This window comes from Dipteris shenzhenensis, chromosome 32 (assembly GCF_047967505.1).
Source record: "Dipteris shenzhenensis isolate YYH24624 ecotype China chromosome 32, Dip_SZ_1.0, whole genome shotgun sequence".
NCBI classification, from domain to species: Eukaryota; Viridiplantae; Streptophyta; class Polypodiopsida; order Gleicheniales; family Dipteridaceae; genus Dipteris; species Dipteris shenzhenensis.
The window spans coordinates 12,480,625-12,501,110 of record NC_141627.1 but is presented as its reverse complement, the minus strand read 5'-3'; the positions used below and the strand labels follow the sequence as shown (position 1 = coordinate 12,501,110).

Below are 20,486 nucleotides of genomic sequence, written 5' to 3'. Positions count from 1 at the left end.
GGTGCAGAACACCCTAATCTTATATCTCACCCATATATATGTGTGTTTTTGAGTATTGTACATAACCAAGGTTAAGGCACAATGGCCTTTAACCCCCCCAACCTCCCACTTAAAGACCAATGTGCCTTTAAGGGAGAACAGCCAGTGAGCATACTATCCAATGCCCATCAATACATGACAATACTCAAACCGCTGACTAGGTAGACTCTTCGTCAGCATATCTGTAGGGTTATCATCTGTATGAACCTTAACAAGCTCTATGTGCTTGTCCTCAAGTAGCTCCCTAATGAAATGGTACCTAACCTCAATGTGTTTAGTCTTTGCATGAAAGATCTGATTCCATGCTATAGCTAAATAGCACTCATGGAATCACTAGGCCATGTTGGTACACCTACATGACTCCCCAAATCTCCAAATAGCCAATGCCAATCAAGCCATATAGCCTCCTTGCTACCCTCTGTGGTGGCTGTAACATACTCGGCCTCTGTGGTTGCAACATATTCGACCACCGTGGTAGACAAAGCAACGCACTTCTATGCGCGAGACATCCATGACACTGCACCACCTACAAAGGTGAACACATAACTAGAAGTGGATTTCCTGCTATGCATTGCATAGTCTGAATCTATGTACCCAAGTACATGCATCTCTCCTCTACCAAAGTAGATGCACATCTCCTTGGTACCCTTCATGTACCTCATGATCCACTTAACTGCCTCCCAATGCCTCTAGCTCATAAGTGTTCTTGCTAGCTAATAGCATATATACACATAAAGTGCCAGGAGTATCAGGCTATTATCCTTAGCCCTTTTAGTGTTGAGGCATTGATCAATCTCACTTCTTCTAAAAACCTGGGACCAAATGAAAGCATCAAATGTTTGATACCATTCTATAGGCGCTTGCTTAAGGCCATAGAGACTGTTTTTCAGCTTGCAAACCAAATGTATTTGCCCTTCTCTTCAAAGCCTTTTGGCTCATCCACTGTAATCTCATATGCCTCCATGGCCCTATCCATGTCCATCTTCACCTTCTAGGTTGCTACGCTCGTGCCTCAAGTTCCATGCAACTAGCATTTTGCTTTTTCAAGTGACACCATTTCCTTGTCGTATTTGTTCCTTGCCATATCTAGCTTCTCTTGTCTATCTTACAATAGTGATTTTGCAGATTTTAAATTCTTGGACCTATCATCTTCAATGCTTAGGGTTGGCAACCTTTGGCTGCTCCCATCGTAAGAAATGCCTCCACTGAGAAAATAATCACCTCATTGGGAAGATATAGGGTTTGCTGATTTTTTGTCACTATCTTCCTTCAAATTCTTGCTCACCCACTTTTTCATCTTTTGCTAGAGCTTGTTTTGATATTGAACCAGGGAAATTAAGCTCTCAGCAAAATCTACCCACATGTAAATTTCCTCATGCAGATCCCCATGCAAGAAAGCTATCTTGACATCCATCTGCATAAGCTCCATATCCTCTACTGCCACAAGTCCAAGCACACATCTAAGTGTGTTCATCTTCACAACTAGAGATATCTCATCAAATTCCCCACCCTTCTCTTGCTTGAACCCTTTAGCAACCAAATGGGCCTTGTACTTAGGCACATCATCACCTGTGACCATCCTATAGACCCATTTACATGGCAATGCTTTCTTTCCATGTGGTAAAGAAACCAATGCCAAGTCGTATTGTTCATGAGTGAACGCATCTCTGATTGCATAGCATACTCCCACTTGCGCTGATCCTCATGCATCATAGCCTCTCTATAGCAAGAAGAGTCCCCGCAATCAATAGGCATCACACAGTCTACCCCTGGAACTACCTAGACACTCTAGCTGATCTTATGAGGGGCATTTCATCTTATTGTACTACCTACATATTTTGATTGTGTACCTATGGGAGTACCTAGTGGCACCATTTCTTGAACATTCAGTGCATGGACAACTTGTTGTCTATCAACATATGCAGGTGGATTCACATCTTGGAAAGTGATTCTCCTCATTTCCACATCCCTCGTGGGTGTCTTATGCATCTTCTTCTCATTGAAGAGCACATCATGGCTTAGTATGATCTTCTTTGCTTCTGGATCCCACAAACAATAGCCCATCTCTTCACTTTCACCATAACCCAGAAAGATGCATTTCCAAGACTTAGGTATAGCTTCTTTCAAAGCTCTTTTGGCACATGTGCATATGCCTCACACCCAAATATACACAAATGAGAGTAAGAGGGCTTCTTGCCACTCCATGCCTCTTCGAAAACCACCATCCAAACTCTTACTAGGTGATCTATTGATCACATGCACTGCAATCTTCATTGCCTCATACCAAAAACCACCAGAAAGACTTGCATTGGAAAGCATACATTGCAACCTTTCTTGAATGGTGTGGTTCATCTATTCTGCAACTAGATTTTGCTCTAGAGTACGAGAGCGCTCCCTCTTGATCCCATGTGTATCACAGAATTGCTGAAAGTCATGAGAGAGGAACTCTCCATCATTGCCAGTCTGTAGGGATTTAAGCATTATACATGCTTGATTTTTAGCCAAAGCTATTCATTTTTTAAATACCTAGAACGCATCACCAAGCTATAGCATAAGCCAATACTTTCCTAGTTGCATCCTCAATGACTGTCACATAGTATTCAACCCCACCTAATGACCGTGTAGGCATGGAACCTACATCGAATGCACCGGATCAAGCTTTTTAAGCTCTTTCTTTCCCCTTCTTTTATGGGCTGATTTAGTTTTCTTCTCTTAGAGACAAACAATGCTCACAAAATTCAAAGTTAGAAAAACTCAAATCAATACACAACCCAAATGGCATAAGAGTTTCATTCCATTCTAGCTCATGTGCCCCAATCGGCAATGCCACAAAGTACTTGGCTACTCGGTTATTGCAACAACATGATCAAACACCCTTGATACATTTAAGGAATACAATGTCCCACACTTGGCACCTCTATCCAAAACCATAGAGCCCTTCTAAATTTTTCAACTCTGAAAGCCAAAGGTGGTCTGATAAATAACCAACATCATCCAGCTGACCCGTTGAAATGACACTCTTGGTCATCTCAGGCACATGTCTCACATTTTTCAAAATAAATGCAGACCCATTAAAACTTTATGTCACCTGCTCCCACCATGTCACATGCATAGTTATTTCTAAGATGCAGACAACCTATCTTTCCATTGTCATAAGTGGAGAACCAATCCCTATGGGGAGTAACATGGAATGAAGCACCAGAATCCAAAATCCAATCCTGGGAATATGCATCATCTGAAGTGGTAAGCAACTTTGCAGGTAGAACAGACATGAAGCGAATGTCATTGTCACTATTATCAATGATTGCATTGATATCCTCGATCTTCACTTTTCCTTTGTCCTCCCTTGGGCTCTCTTCCTTCATATTTGCACCCCAATTTGCATTCTTTTTCTTATCCTTTTGCTCTCTTTTCAGCTTGTAGTAATCCTTTTTCATGTGGCCCTTCTTGCCACAATGGTAACACTCAATGTTCTGTGCCCTGGATTTTCTATGAAACTTCCCTCTTTCTTGGGACTTTTCCCGACTGCCCCTTTGCACATTTAAGGCTACATCTTGCTTGTTGCCATCCATAGACTCTCGTCTAATCTCCTCGACCAACAAGCTACCCATGACATCATCAAACTTCAGTACTCCACCAGGTGCAAAGTTACTGAGATAGCTGTACGGAAGGCATCCCATGAGGATGGCAATGAACACAAGAGGAATATTGCCTTAGTCTCTGCATCAAAATTCAACTTCTGAGCCTAAAGCTGGCTGAAAATAATATCGAATTCATTCAAGGGAGAAGAAATGGAGACCCCTTCCTTCATCTGTAGCTCAAACAACCTCTTCATGAGGTAAACTTTATTAGAGGCAGCTTCCTTCTCATAGGTGGCACATAATTTCTTCTACAAATCTTCCGTAGTAGTCTTCTCATTTAGTACTGTGAAATAAACTGACTTTGCAAGATGAAGTCTAACAGCAGACTTTCCTAATGCATCCTCAGACATATCTGCAGGTTTAGCTGCAATCCTTACCAAGGGTTTAATTTGCTTCTTTTGAATAAGCACATCTATTATATGTTCTTTCCACAAAGAAAAGTTTGTCCCATCAAACTTTTTAATGCTGAAAAACTCCTTTTCAGACATGAAAGAGGATGCCATGATGCAAATAAAGCAAAATCCCAAATGCTATGCTTGCAAGAAAGAATCACACCAAATACCAGGTGCACAAAGGTAACATCACCAAACCTCAAAGGCTCAAAGAATCAAAATGCATCTGACTCATGTGCATATACTACGCATCCATATAAGCAAATCTGGCCCAAAAGAAAATGTCAACCTGCAATGACAAAACAATGGCAAACCCAATGCCAATAAGAGCCAAATGCCTCAAGCATAAACACTTTCCATGGGCATAAGCATCATCAATGTCTCATCCAAGAAAACATAGCACAATCAGTGCATCAACTGCAATGTGTCAAAGTTATCCCTCAGCATAAAATAGCATCCATGTGCAAAGCATCCATCAAAATAGCATCCCACAAGGCAATCTGGGCTATCCATGCAGAACAAGGACCGCAATGCATCCAAATGGCCAATAAAGCATCCATTGTAACTCAATGCAAACCACTAATGAGTGCACTTGGCTCAAACTACAATCAAGGTGATCTGCATAAGGTATGTCCCAAAAATCATGGCCCCATGGCAATGACTGCTACTAAAAATAGGACCTGAGATAAATGGGGAGTCAAGCCTTGCAATTGACCTGTAATTAAAAAATCAAAGGTTTGAAACTTTGAATGGATTTTTGATAGAGAAACAGATGATTCGACATTCAAGAGAGACGAAACTTCTTCAAATCTCCACAAAACCGTGCAAGAGTTGACAAGTAGGGGTTTTTGGGCCTTTGGAACGCAATGGAATAGGCGGTTTTGGAAACCGCAGTCCCAATCACTGGGTCAAACCGGACCAAAAAACATTTTAGCAAATAATTCTACTTGTAAACACCACCGGAGTGTAAATGATGAGCAACACAGAAGTTTTATGACCTCCTAAGTCCACCGGAACTAACAAATTTGCAAATGCATGAAACTTGAGTTCCAACACACTAGTAGAAAAACGTTGAAGTAGAGATACTGAGCCAGAAATCCAACAAAATGATCCCAAATTCAAGAATGAAGGGGTTTTCAAACTCCCAAAGTGCAATGGACACATTGATGGATAGAGGTATGAGAGCCTCACTTGATGCACGCTTCACCAACATAGAATTTAGGACCGCTCTTACTATCCTTCATAAGGGTAATTGTCTAGGGTCAGATGTTGGTGAAGCTATGAGCCTTTATATTGGAGCTCAAGCTGATATTTTTGGGCTGAGACTTCCATTGAGATAGGAAGAGGAGTTGCTGGTCAGTGATCTAGTAGATGACATGGCTATTTTTTTGCATGCCACTCCACAGACACTCACCTCTTTCAGGACAGCCTTGGATTTATTTTGCATTGCAGCAGGGACTCACATTAACTGGAACAAATCCAATGGTTTCTGGATTAGCGATGAGGACACTCCAGATTGGGGTGCATATATTGGCTTTACTTGGATTCAGAGGGGTGTCTCCGTCAGATATCTTGGATGCCAGGTTGGGGTGGGCATTTCTCCAACACAGTAGTTCGCTCCCGTGTTGGAGAGCATCAGGAGGAAACTCCTATTTTGGAGTTCGGCCAAACTTGACCTTGCATCCAAAGTGGTAGTTGTAAACCAAGTACTATTGGCTATAACCTGGTTTGTTTGCTCTTGTTGGTGCCGATCTACAAGCAGTGTCACTCAGCTCAAGAGACCTATCAGGAATTTTTTGTGGAGTGGATTAGACGGCACTTCAGATGTGATAGCCAAGGTGGCTTGGGAGACTCTTATTCTACCCACTGAGAAAGGGGGTCTCAATATTATTGATCCAGACTTGCAGTGCAGAGCTTTGCTCTGCAAGATGGTGGTCAGAGGTTTGATGACTGGTTAGGAGCCTTGGAAGGATTTTTTCTTACGTAGTATACAGACATGCACACCTTCTAAGGGAGGAGATTGGATGGACAGCCCTAGATGAATCTTTACGTCAGCCCGTCTCAGATCTCCTACCTCCCCTCTCATGGCTGCCATTCTGAAAACTTGGGACAGCTTCAGAAGTACTCTTTGGAGTGTTCCACCCTTCTCTCATGAAGAAATTGACAAGCAGCCCGCCGTCATGTGGAATGATTGCATACTAGATGAGCACGGCAGATCACTGGGCATGTCACATTATATATGCAGTGGTCTAGATGGGAGTTGGGACATGCATCCACGATGGGTGCTTGGAAAGCTTTCAGGATGCTTCCAGAGGATCAGAGAGCTCGTTCAATTAGTCACCTCAGAGGAAGTGCAGCTCGAATAAAACAGATAGATGCAGCCATACCAGTGGAGTGGATGGATACATACCATTTGCCTATTTCTGAGTCCACATGGTTGGGGGCTTTTTCGAGGACAGGTATCCCTCTGCCGGTTATTGCCTTGCAAGATGCACATGAGGATGCCCTTGTCTTTCAGGTTCATGCAGGAGGCAGACTCCACAGATCTTCAGAGGACATTCTTTTGGAGGCTCCTTTTCAGCCTGTCAAGATTGCAGGATACATGGAGATGGGTCTCAGAGACTCACAGTGGTATCTTGATCCAGACCCCATTCTCCTGGCTATTGAATCTTGGAGGCTTTGGTTGTATGGAGGTTCCCCTATTAGATCCTTGCAGTGGGATTCAGGGGAATGGGAGTGGATAGTTGCAGGGCACCAAGAGAAGAGCATCCCCTTCTTTCATTACACAGTCAGAAATGCCAAGAGATTCCAGCTCAGTTGTAGAGACTGGAGGTCCTCTAGAGCTCCTCATTGGGATACTTTTCAGATTTGTACAGAGATGTAGAAAAACTTTTGAAGGAGACTTAGGAAATCCCTCAAGAATAGGAAAATCACGTTATTCATCTAGCTTACTATTCATGAAGGGATTGTAGTGAACCTGTGGAGATCCAAGTTCGGGGCTGACCCTACATGTCCTCGATGCCACTCAACAATTGAGTCAGTGCAGCACTGCCTTTGGAAGTGCACTCAGACGAGGACAATTTGAAAGGGTGTTGCTAGGATACTTTGCATTTTTCATAGAGCACCCTTCTTCATGACCTGGGGATCAATTGCTTGGTTGTCACTCATTGGTCCACAGGCTTTCTTCGAGGGACATGACACAAACACAGCTTTTTTTGTCCGACGACACCTTGTGGAGTCATGCTCCCTCCAGGATATTCCGTTTACTCCATTCAAAGCTCCCATGTTTCTGTAGACACATCTTGGGAGATTCTGGCTAGTATTACAGCATGGCATATTTGGAGAGCCAGATGTACAGAGGCTTTGAAGGACTCCCAGGTTCACCCTTCTCAGACTATGGCCAGTATCTGGGCAGATACTATACACACTTTGATGGCCATTTGGGCGAACATACAAGGAACCTCCAAGACTGCTACTACTAGGAGGGTTGCTTTTCTCAAGAGTCTGAAAGGATTGTCCTTTCTTCTCTGACTCTCCTTCACGGATGAGGTGGCATTTTCAGCCGCCACCTGGGATTTTTGTTTGCTCATTCTGAACTGTTTTTTCTCATGCTTGACATGATGTACTCCCACACTTGAGCTTGCTCAACGCGTTTTATTCATACTTAATGAAGTACTTTTCTTGAAAAAAAAAAACTCTTTAGGTCCAATTTCGGAGATCACATGGTAATAAACTCTTGTAATGTGAAAATTTCCAAAGAACAATCATGAAAATCACAACCAAACCAAACAGGATAGGAGAAATTTGTAGTTAGACAAAATGCAAGCACCACCTCCACAAAAGTCACTAAGTATAATTTGCAGGAATCACAAAAAATCCTGCCATAAAATTGCAGACTAGACCTCAAAACTGCACATTTCGAATTCCCACCATGTTTTTAGCCACAGATTCATCCTCTTGTAAAGGCTACTCACAGAAACAAAAAACAGTGACTATTGGAGATGCTAGTGGATTGCGCTTAACCTAGAATGAGGAAATAGTAACAGAGAAGGATAAAATTTGAATCAGACACGCACTTCCTTCCTTGAAGACATGAAACAGCGCATATCTGACAGAATAGTCGGTTGCTTTGATATCATTGCAGTGGCTGTGTAATAGTCATTACCAACCCAAAGATTCTTCACAACACGTATAACTGGGTTTCCCCTTGAATTTATTGATTATTGCACACACTATAGCCAGCTTCTCTTGTGCACACAAAATCCCATCTTTCTTTCCATCAATGGATGTCTACTGATGCCCAATGCAAATCTGAGGCATACCTTTCCTCATTTTGAGGATCCTTTCATTTTGAGGAAAGGATCTTCTAGCTTTGCATATACATGTTTGCTCCAGGAAGGTCTTCCACAAAAAAAGAATGCACAATCCCGCCAATATCAGTCCACCAACTACGTTCTGGTTTCTCCCATACTTGTTCTTTCACTCTCATTGCATCAACCTTCTTTCCTTCCTCCTGCATGTGAGCATCTGCATAGATGTTAGCCATCAAAATATAAGCTGCAGCATCCTTTTCATCCAATCGTACTGCATGTTCAAAGGCCAGTCTTCCAAGTTCTACATTGCACCACTTTCGACAGGCACTCAACACCGTATGCCACACAGCACGATTAGGATGGAACGGCATCTTCGTCACCATCGCTACTGCCTCGTCTAATTGGCCTGCACGGACAAGGAGATCAACCATGCCAGTGTGGTGCTCAATAGTTGGAGTGACACCATAGTCTTTGTTCATGGCCTCAAAGTACTTCTGGCCATGATCAACTAGACCCGAGTGACTGCATACAGTAAGAAGAATAGCAAATGTGACCCCACCTGGCTTTATCCCTTCTCCTCTCATTCTATCCAGCATATGGAAAACAATCTCACTTTCTCCTAGCTGGGCATATCCTGCGATTAGCGCATTCCACGAGACTTCGTTTCGGACTCGCAGCTTGTCAAAAGCTTCCCGTGCTTCTTCGAGCGAGCCACATTTAGCATACATATCTACCAAGGTACTGCCAACAAAAATATCTCTTTCTAGACCATTTCTGGCAATCTCGGAGTGCATTTCTCGGCCCTTATCCATGGCTCCTATGCTGCCACACGCTTTCAAGCTGCAAACAAATGTGACAGCATTTGGAGAGAGACCCTCAAGTTGCATCTGTTCAAGACAGTTCAGCGCTTCCTCACCAAGCCCATGTTCAGTATATCCTGTTATTAGTGCAGTCCATGAGACTACATTTCGAAGTGGCAGCTTGTCAGATGCTACCCGGGCTTCTACAAGCAAGCCACATTTGGCATACATATCCACCAAGGTGCTTCCTAAAAAAAGATCTTGTTCCAGCCCATTTCTGGCAATTTCAGTGTGTATTTCTCGGCCCTTCTCTATAGCTCCTATGCTGCAACAAGCTTTCAAGCTGCAAGCAAATGAGACAGCATCTGGAGAGAGACCCTCCAGTTGCATCTGTTCAAGACAGTTCAGCGCTTCCTCACCGAGCCCGTGTTCAGCATATCCTGCCATAAGTACAGTCCACAAGACTACATTTCGAAGTGGCAGCTTGTCAAACGCTTCCCGTGCCTCTACAAGCGAGCCACATTTGCAATACATTTCCACCAAGGTTCTGCCAACGGAAAAATCCATTTCCAATCCCTTTCTGGCAATCTCAGAGTGTATTTCACGGCCTCTTTCTGTATCGTTCAGCCTACTACAAGCCTTCAGTATGGCCACGAAGGTATAATTGCTAGGATGTACAGAATCCTCTTGCATTTTCTGGTAGAGAATGAAGGCATGCTGCGAATCCCCACATTCAATATAACCCGTGATGAGAGAAGTCCAAGAATACACATTCCGAGCAACCAACTTGTTAAAAAGCTGCTGAGCATCGCACATGCTTCCAACTTGTATCAACATTGGGACGAGGTAGTTCCCAAAAGCTCTGTGATCTTCCAACCCAATTTTGCACATGTAGGCATACAAGCGCTTAGTATACGCTAGATTTTTCAATGTTCTGCACTTATGCAAGATGCATGTAAGATTCTGAACTGAAGGCACCTGAGCCGTCCGTTCCATCGACGTGAGTGCCTCCTCTATGCTGAGCATTTCCGAGCCACTCTTGTCACATAGTTCTTGGGCCTGACCAGAGGATGCTTTGGCTTTCTTCTGAAGCATGTCTTTAATCCAACCTGGATTGTACCAGCCGTCTATCCATAGCAACTCTTTAGTAATCTTATGCTTGAAATCTGGTGATTTTGAGTTTGTCTGTTGTTAAGATCATTAGAGACTTGTCAATCTAGTGCTTGATCTGTGCAAGTCATTCAGTTCAGGAGTCAGAACTCGTCGCACACTTACTTTGCTCTCTCGGTTGTCCCACCACTGGGAGGGATCCGTAAAGTACTCCTTCCATAAGCGCTCGGTCCCTGAAACACGAAAACCCGTAGAAATAAGGATAGCCCTCCTTGTACCGTTCTATCCCAGTCTTAGTTGGTGTTTTCATCAACGGTGTACCCTAAATCATCGAAGTACCTGAGCAGGGACACTCCTCCACCGACGCTCCACTGTTCTGGAGAGAAGCCATGTAAGAGCTAGGGCGGGATTGCCTGCAGAGATGAGCTGCCAACCAGTGAGATTGTCGATCTCCGCTACGGGAAAAAAACGAGCCAGGGCTACAGAATTTCGTTGCTGTAGTGTCAAACGCGTAACAGGGATCTCTTGTATTTGTGATCATCATCATCTTCTCGCTGATGATGATCATCTCGACAAGAATTCAAGTTTCAAGGAACGAGATACTATGTCCCTGCCGGACGGCGGCAGCGAGCGGATTCCCGGAAATTCCAACCGGTGAATCTCGCCACCGGCCAGTAGGCCAAGAGCCGGTTTCACCTGTTTCGAACCGGACTTGTCCAGCCGTGTTGGCGGCGAGTGAAGAAAGAAAGAACGAAAGAGGAACAACATGAATTTCATCAACAAAGAGAGAGAAGAAGAAGAAGAGAGAGAGAGAAGAAGGAGGAGAGAGAGTGAATGTGAGAGAGAGAAATGGAAGAGTAGAGAGAGGGAATGAATGCAGTTCAACAAGTGAGTACAAGTACTCCTGAGCACTGCCTTCAATTGGTTCTGTCAAAGTAAAACAATTGTCGAGATGAATGAATCTTGACAAAGTAAAACAATTGTCAAGATGAACGAACCCAGATAATCTTTGCGTACGATAGCAGAGCTACATGCAGGCATCAAGACAATTAAAGAAGTATCAAAAAATCCCATTCCACCGTTCCTCAGTGGAAGATTCCAAATTATATCCAAAAATGTCTGAAAAGGTTGATCCCAACTTCACAACCAGAACAAGTCAGATGCTCCCGAAAAAATTTTCAACAAAACTATCGCTGTTGATGGTGAACTGTGTAGATGCTTTCTTGCCAGAGAACATGTTGCGTGTTGTGATGACGGTTGCCTCTTCTGTGATCGCTCAATCCCTCCACGGCTACTGCATACAAAAGTTTGAAGTGCACAAATCCGAAACTGTTTATCATGCTGCACCCACCACGTTTTCCTGCACGAATTATTGTGATTCCGAGGCGTTTTGCCATGAGCTGATCCTGGACGTGGTTCGAGAATGGTCATCATGTGCATTACTAGGTACAAATCTCAAACGCCTTGAGGGAAACGTATGACGGTTCAAATGAACAAAGCAAACTAGATTGCTTGGCCAGCTGGGCTCTTGATGAATACTTCTCTCTTTTGCTATCTTGTTGAGGTTCACATGAGTCACGTTGTCAGAAATGATGCAGAAGATTGATGTTCAATTGCATGCAACCTTTTCTAGAGATTTCGTTATCATCCAGTTCTGCTTGCACTTGATGTTGTGATGTTGTTCATGTCGACAGTAAAACGTAGTTTTTCTTTTTTTCGAAGGAAGACAAATTCCTATTCTTTGCACTATAAGCAAATCTATTGTCATTTCACTTCGAGCGAACGATGGGGAGATGTATTTCAGAAATGTATAAATAATAAATCAAAACCAAATTGAGACAGAAGCATGCAAGTGTGATAGGAATAATCCAAACCCAAAGCTGCATTGCATGTACGACAAAAGTTCCAGCACCATTTGCAACTTCATTGGATCCCTTTTTTCGAAGGCACAAATGTTTATTTTTTGGGTCAAATTATGTTCCTACGCTTTAGGAAATAGTACTTCCGTGCTCTAGCCGGATGGCCCTCGAGCATGTTGTAACCTAATGGACCTACTGTGTTGTGGCTCCTTATGTAGTACTGCTCTAAAGTTCGTGCTTTGTCTACAGTGTCTGTTGTTTCCAAAACTTTGATTTCGAAATTTTCTTTGAAGGGCTTGTAACGCTGCAAGTCCTCTTTCATTTTCGTCGGTGGTTTTTTATTGTGCTGTTTGATCCTCCGCGGCAGGTCCGTCGTGCTCCCTATGTATTTTCTGTTGTTGGGCTTGCACGTGATGCAGTAGACGATGAGGCTCACGCGATTCCCTTGCGCGGGCGCTTCAGTGGAGGCTCCTCCTTCATCTGGAGGCTCGCGTCTTTCAATGTCGTACCTGCGTAAACATTGACAATTACGTTAGTCATCGAGGTTTTCGGTCTTTTTTTTTTCGTTTGAGGTCCATAATAGAATGCATTTATTTACTTGCCCTGGTTTTTCTCTGTTGGCATTAAAGGATCGTTTCCAATACCGAAGCGCTCCTCGTATAAGTCCCTGTCGAAAATATACGTAAGCTTCTCCATTGTCGTCACCGGGTGCGTCGCGTCGTGCGTCCCTCCAAATTGTTCCATGAATTGTTCGAGTATAGCCGTTCCTTGATCGCGCGTCGTGTCCCTCAGCAACTCCAAGGATACGTTGTACCCGTAATGTAGCAGCTCGCACGCATACGTTGTGATCCCTTTCGTCTTCGTGTCTAGTAGCTTCTGCCCCTCCAAACTTTCCATCATCCTATCGGTCTCATTGAACTCAATGTCAAGCTCGACAAGGATCTCTTTGAGGAGTCCTGCAGGAGAAGTGCAATCCATGATGAGTTTGTTGTTCTTGCAACTCTTTAATTCTTTTTCTCAATTGTTGCGGTTTTTTTCAATTTTCGGAAGCATTACGTACCATTTGCGAATCTCAAGCCTCCCGGCTCTCTTTTAGCTGGCAAACGCCTATTGCAGTTGTCAATGAAGTCGCGTAGTTCCGCATACGTGTTGAAGCCGTTGATGTAAGCTCCCGGACGTTCTCCTACATTGTTTGCTAGCCGGAATTGCTTTGTGGTTAGGAAGAACCTCCTCTTTGCTAGTGGAGGTTTTGTTGCCTTTGCGTTGCTTTTGTATAGCTCAAATAGCTGCTTGCAAGCACGACTTATTACACCGTCTTTTCAAATGAGCCGTCTTTTTAAATCTTCAAGAAAAAAAGATTCTTTCATGCTGGTGGAATTTACCTTGTCTGCGTCCATGTCTTATGCTGCAATGTCCCCAGCTTTCTGATTCTCTGCACCTATTCTCGACAACAGATAAGATATTAAAACCATTTTCCTTGCACGCATGTTCGGTGTAACATATTCATGACTTGTCTCTGCCTTTTTCAATCTCTGGTAGTGAATACCTTTATGTGCGTGGTTGTGTTGTCGGTTGTGAGAACTCTCGTGGAATTGGTCTGAATATGTCTGGATGTGGGCAATGTAGTATGTGTAGCCTCGTTCTCTCAGTCACTCTGGACAACATCACGTATGCTAGGCCAGGGGCAAACACTCCTCGAAATATGAGCAGCGCTTTGTTGGATATGGTTGCGCCTTGGAATTTGTGTCCCGTGATAGCGTATGCTAGGGTTAGTGGAAATGTGGACTTGTGGAACCATTTTCCATTTATTGCCTTTCGCTGATGCTTCGAGCGTCGTAATGTGAGCATGGCCGCTGTTGTGTCCACGACGACAGTGATACCGTTGATTTCTCCCCTGCTAGTTGCATTGATGCTCTTGATTTTGCACATTGCTCCATTTGCGGTACCTATTGCGAGGTCGATGTTTTCCGTTATCATTGCCTTCGCACCCACGCAAATTTTTCCTATCTCGTTGAAGCTTTTGTCCTCCAACCATTCTTTGAGAGCTGGTTCGCTCGCGGCGTTACTATGTATTTGAACATGCACAATCATCTCGGGAGTGTTGAATTTCTCCACAAGCTCATCGTTGAAGGTAGCGACATCGACTCTGTGTGTGCAAATGATGGTTGTTTCGGCATCGATGAAGTAGCATGCACCTTCCTTGTCGACAATGCACTGCCCCAAACAGTTGGAAATCTCATCAGTTGTGGGCGTCCTGAGTCTTATGGTATGCAAGAATGCCAGGAACGGCATGTCTCGTGCATGTCGCACCGAGAATTGCATGTGGTACATTTTCGCTTGAACCCAGTGCGCAGAGGACGTGATGTGGCACGGCTCGTAGAGATCCTCACGGTGTTTGCAGACTGGCGGTAATTGCGCCAGGTCACCAAAAATTATGAGCATTTTGTGTTTGAATGGCTCATGCAATGTGCCATTAGTCACATTGATGATTTGTCTTACCACGAGATCGAAAGTCATCCTTGTTAGCATGGAAATCTCGTCAATGATGATCGCGTTGGCTTCCTTGATTGCGAGGTGTCGCTCATCCGTCTCATGGATGTTCAGTGGGTACTGACTGCTACGCACAGGGATCTTGAATTGGTAGTGTATAGTGGTTGCAATCCCGCTCAGCCGCGTTGCAGCCGCCCCTGTTGATGCACAAAGTATTGCCGTTTTGTTTTGCGCTACCAGATGCAAAACATAGTACCGTATCAAGAAGCTTTTGCTGCTACCTGGTGTTCCACAGACAACGTGCAGCCCCGAGCTTGTTAAAGCTAGGCTTTCGAAGACTCTTTGTTGTTCCACTGTCAATGCGGCATTGGCGACGGTGCGAAACTCGGCCATTTTTTCCAACATCCTCGCGCGTGTTGGCCCTTCGACGGTTTGCTGGTCGATGTTAGGCGCTTCCATCGGGCAGTCTCAGATGATCGCAACCTTTTGCAATATCATATTGATCAACTGGTCCGTGTGGTCAGTCGCTAGCAAGTTCCTTTGCGTGTATTCGGTCACATACATCTCGAGGTCCTCGTTGCTCAATATGAGGCTGCGCATTTGGCATTCGACAAAGTAGGATCCAGTTGTGTTGGCAGGTGATATGAGCTCCGTTTCATTCGTGAAGCTGAGTTTTCACAAGAGCACGTTGTAGAAGTACCCCTCTGGTTGATGTCTAGGGTGGTAGTAAGTGAATCTGACTACTCGCTCACATTTTGCGATCCTGTTGCCTAAGAGGTCAAGACCGACCGTTCCATGTTGCGTTTCCTTGGGCTTTCGGATCACATATTGCCTATGGTAATCGTAGAACGTGCTATCCTCGATGACGCTCGGTCTCCCGCAGTATATGTCGACGGGGTGCAGGGTGACGTTGTTGTTTCACGAGATGATGTGTTGTCTTAGAGATGGTGGCGAGGAGTCGACATAGTGAAGGGTCTCGCTCCTTGTGATTGTTGGTATCTGCATGCAATTTAGCGCAGCCTCTGTTGGAGAGGTTGGTTTTGATAGGAGGCTTGCGGCGATGAGTTTCAGCTTTACTTCGTCGAGATGTTGCAACCCCAAACGCGAGGCGTCTTCTGAACGGATGTTCAGTTTGCCCATTGGTTCAGATTTCATCGCGTACTTGAGGAGGTAGTGAGAGATTGAAGAGTTTGTCACCCGCTGTATGTTCATGTGTGCGCCCCACAACAGTAACACGGAAGGGTGGTAAGGGACGACGTTTTGGTGCTCATGTCCCGGCCGGTAATACAACCAACGTTGCGTCAGAGGGTCGAGGATGGGTTCATATTCTGGCTGTGTTGCGAAAGGGAAGCCGTGCTTGCAACTATGGTGTGACGGTCCGACGTAGCACGCTTTCCTGCATACGTGCAACTGCTTCTTGAGAACTAGTTCTCGTAGCCTTGTGTTTCGAGGATCCAGGGCCTCATCCCTGGGGACGTAAGCCGCAATCTCATTTGCAATTCGCTGACGGTCATCATGGTGATTTCACAATATGACATGGGCGTGTAGGGAGCCCTTGTTTTGTATCTCATAATGGACGACATGGTGTTGTATTTGGCCAAGCAGACCATCGGATGAAAGCAAATGCTTGCACATGAACATGTGGAAGCATGCGTGGAAAAGTGCCACGCATTCAACAGGACAGTCTTTCCAAGTGAATTGCGCATTATAATGTGTTGCAATGCTCTCGATCACATTAATTTCTTGCCACCGTGTATCAGTGACCTCGTCTGCAGTGAATGTCAGAAAGAAATCTGGGAGGCCCCAAGCATCGACCATCATTATGAGGTCCTTCAGTTGCCGTCGATGCCACGATGGGGACCCCGGCATTGTTGATGGCATGCTGTAGCGAAGCACGTGTCTCATTGCGTCTTCATCGGTCATGGTAGGGTTGTCTTTCCTATATTGGTCGATGTCTCGTTGCAAGCATGTAGAGTTGCTTGAATTGGCAATCATCACTGCCTGTTTTAACTGGAACATGATCAACAAGTACGGCTTGTAGAGCGTGTAGATAGAGAATAAGGTGCATATTCTCATTTTCACATAGTTGCTGAACTGTATGCAGCCATCATAGTAGCCCCGTCCGAAAGGGAACAGGAAGGGGAACACTGTTGACTCCATGGTTATGTCAACGCACGCACTGCCAGCTGCTGCTACTCCGTCGACGTGGAATGAAGCGACCCTCTCTGAAAGCATTTCTGTACCCCGTAGCTGTATGGAGGCAAACTCATGCTTGTCCCTTGCATCAAAGGCGCGACGGTGCGTGGGGTCCACCATGTTTTGCAAAAGCAGGAGCTCAGGCTGAGATTCCGCTATTGACATTAACTCGAAGGGAGCTGTCTCATCGTGTAGTTCCAAGATACCTGCAATGGTTTGAGGACTCAAGATGCACATACCCATCTTGATGTCCGCATGCTCTGCTAAAGAATTGTACTTGCGCAATATTGGATTGTTCTCGATGTTCTATGCGAGCACACCTGACAGCTCGTTCGTCACAATTTCTTGAGCCGAGCTTAGTGGGACGTTTCGCCAAGATATCAGAGGATTGTCTAGAAGTGACCTTCGATCGAGTGTGCCACGAGCAATCGCATTTGCAGTCGTGGTAACTGAAATGGATATATCTATGATGCTTAGCAGTTGCATGTGGAGGTGGTTTGTTTTAAGCAACTGTCGAGAGTACTGTGGCATCAACCGCACAATGTATCTGCTCCGCTGGGCATCTCGTGTGCAGCTTTGGCATTTCCAGTAAGTCACTTGCATGCCCATATTCTCGCAAGCATCCAAAAGTATCATGTTTCCGAGTGCGGCACTGTGGCTCGAGATGCCTATGCCTTGCGAAGAAACGATCCTTTGGTTTGCAGACAGTAGCGTGGTTATGCCACAGACACCGCAGATTTGAAGGCTAGAGAAAATAGCCGCGCAATTACTAACCCATTGCTTGTATCTATCTGCGATGGTCAACCACGATGACGTAGCTGGCCTCAAGGACATCTTTCTTGATGTTATATCAAGTTGAATAGCTCGACCTTTGGATGCTCTGAGCGTTGACGAATGGTCATGTTCGAAGGAGTTTCCGGTGATCATTTCTACATCGTGACATGAATCGATGTCTTATGTTCGGGTTTAAACACCTACAGGGATTAATAATAAAAACCATCCGAAACTTTGCTACAATTTCACTCACGTGGTTTTGTCTAAACGCAACAGGAAAAACAAAATGGACTGAAACTCTATCTTTAGAAGGTGAAAGAATTGATAAAATAACTTAAATCAAGCAAATACATTTTGTTGTGCGTACCTTTAGGAGAAGACACTCGTTTGGAGGCTGCAAACATCTCAAAAACAGAAGTGTTGCAGACATGATTAGTATGTTGGTCGAACCAAGCAAATGTAATGTTCCCGTGTGGAAACAGAATGTGCGAAGAAGTGTGCGTGCTCAAGATGAGGTGTAAAAAAAAAAAAACCATACGTAATGTATGGTGGAGAGCCGGCACATGTCTCTCCAAAAATTATATATCATAGGGGAACGTGCCATCCCCCCGTTTTGAATAGTCACCTCCAGTGTTGGAGGTGTAGCGCATTATTGCGGACCAAAGCAACAGATGGTGCAGAAACATTTCAGAATTGAAATGACTATACATTCTACTTACGTGGAGTATCCTTTGTGACGTCCACAGCTCGACGAGAAGTCACCTATTTCTTTGCTGGAATGTTGGAATCTGAAAAACAATCATGATTAGTCAATATGCATTCCTCATGTTCTGCATGTTTGGATATGTTGGTTAGCATATGTGCAATTTCCTAAAGATGATAAATTCAAGCACAAAAGCTATACACAATCCAACGTCAGACATCGTCCATGTGCTGATATCTATCTCTCGGAGGCTTAGTTCCTTTAGTAATTATTTGTCAATGCTGCGAGCTTGTAGCGAGCTAGAGAATGTCAAAATTTCTCATCAGCGTTTTAGTACTTTTGTCTATCGACCTATATGCACTATTGATTGGAATTTCCAAATGTGGCTGATATGCAAGTGGGACAGCAAGCTGAAATGCCCTTGAGAAGATCATCTAGAGTGTCTAGTGCTGTCCACGTCTCCTGCCCAATCCGAGTCACAGAATCTAGTCAAGATGTTGCCCTTGGTATAGGTGATGCCATAATCAAGTGTGCCTTTGATGTATTTCAGCACCCGCATCCCTGCCCTCCAATGGTTCTCTCGGGGCTTATTGGAAAACCTGCTTAGTACACTAGTCGCAAAGCTGATGTCCGACCACGTGTTGCACAAGTAAATCAAACTGCCCAGCGCAACACGGAGTCGGGCTGGACTCCTCTATCTTAAGAAGATAGAGTATATGGCAGCCAGGGGGAGAGTAATCAACAGGGTTGTCCATCAAGAGAATGTAGTTCTCTTACCTAGTTGGGATTGAGGACCATAAGCATTCTTGGCATGAGTAAATAGTCCTGGCTCTCATCTTGTGTGGCTTTGAGCAAAATTTTTGATGCAAGGATTCTGTAATATCCATGCACACAAGGGATGTAAGCATCATGCAGGGCTTTCAATCACAAAAAGTCCTGCAATTATGAGAATTCAAAGTTATGCCTAAGGCTTCAAAAGCATTACTTTTACTACAAGGGATTTTGTAATATCCACGCCGCACGGTGAAGAGTCTCTGCAATGAGATAGAACTAAGACCTCTGCTAGCTCCACAACTTTGAGCCTCATATTTCTATTAGAGTTAGGAAGCTCAATTTGAGATTGGATCGAAGGATTTTAGAACTACGTAGACTGTATGCACGGCTAGATGCACGAGTATATGTATGCAGCAATAGGCCTCCCATACCCAAAAAGCAAACTATGATTTTCATCATTATCAAAGAATGTGGCGGAGGCATGTTTTGTTGCCTATACAGACACCACGGCTGGTCGTTGCACTTCCTACTACTAATTCTCTAGATTCAATACAATTTCCACAATTAACGTGAAGTTATGTTTGACATGAGTGGCAAAAGGAGTATAACACTATTGTGGATGCAAAGAGATGGCCATGGTGTAGGTCTAGGCAACAGGGTCGGGCTGTCTTTTTTTGGCTTAGATTCATGACGTTGCTGTAGAGTTCCGAGCTGTTCTTACAAAAAAATCGACTAAACACTATTTTGAATCAACGTAGGTTGTCTACCAATTTCGTCTCTATTATGGAATCCTGGACAATTTTAGAACCGGCGGAGAGCTCGAAGATTTTGCCTCAGTATGTAGAGCTATGAAGTAACTATGAATGGACTTGAATATTGTGCACAATGTCCGTCGATGAACTCCAGATGGTTGATGAAAGAACGTTCATGGGTTGCAACAACGGCCAATGGCAACTAGAACTCGTCATATATCTACGGCAAGCAAATGTTCAAGGTGGATATGCACAAGCGTTGATGATAGACAGAGGTGGTGTGCAGCGTAAGCGAGGAAGCAACTATGGAGATGTCTGACTCTCGCAAGCTGTTCTTCTATGACTCAAAGTCTCAAGAGGTCACACTCCTACCCACCCAAATGTTGCACATGATCATTAGTGCCCGAGAATTACAGATCAAAATTAGAAGCAATTGTAGAAATTATAGCTAAAGAACTAGAAGATCTCTCGTTGCAAGCCCACGTTCCGACTACAAAATTAAGTCCCTAGATCCTTCCATCGATTCCCAATTCGCTGAAGTTTATCAACAGTTTAAACAGACCGATCTATAGCCATAAGCTTCGTTGAACCTCTCAAAGACACAGAAAGCATAATGAAGGAGATTCATGGGCAGTGGCTCAAT

At 44.3% G+C, this 20,486-nt stretch overlaps 1 protein-coding gene across 1 annotated transcript; it reads right to left on the bottom strand.

Moving 5' to 3' along the window:
- Positions 1-8,051: 8,051 nt before the first annotated feature.
- Positions 8,052-11,123, bottom strand: LOC147880314 (pentatricopeptide repeat-containing protein At1g06140, mitochondrial-like). Its single transcript, XM_087371213.1, has 3 exons — positions 10,635-11,123; positions 10,461-10,528; positions 8,052-10,370 (listed from the first exon to the last, which is right to left on the bottom strand). Exons 1-3 carry the CDS (start codon positions 10,861-10,863, stop codon positions 8,439-8,441), a joined length of 2,229 nt encoding a protein of 742 aa, XP_087227339.1. The 5' UTR covers positions 10,864-11,123; the 3' UTR covers positions 8,052-8,438.
- Positions 11,124-20,486: the final 9,363 nt, after the last annotated feature.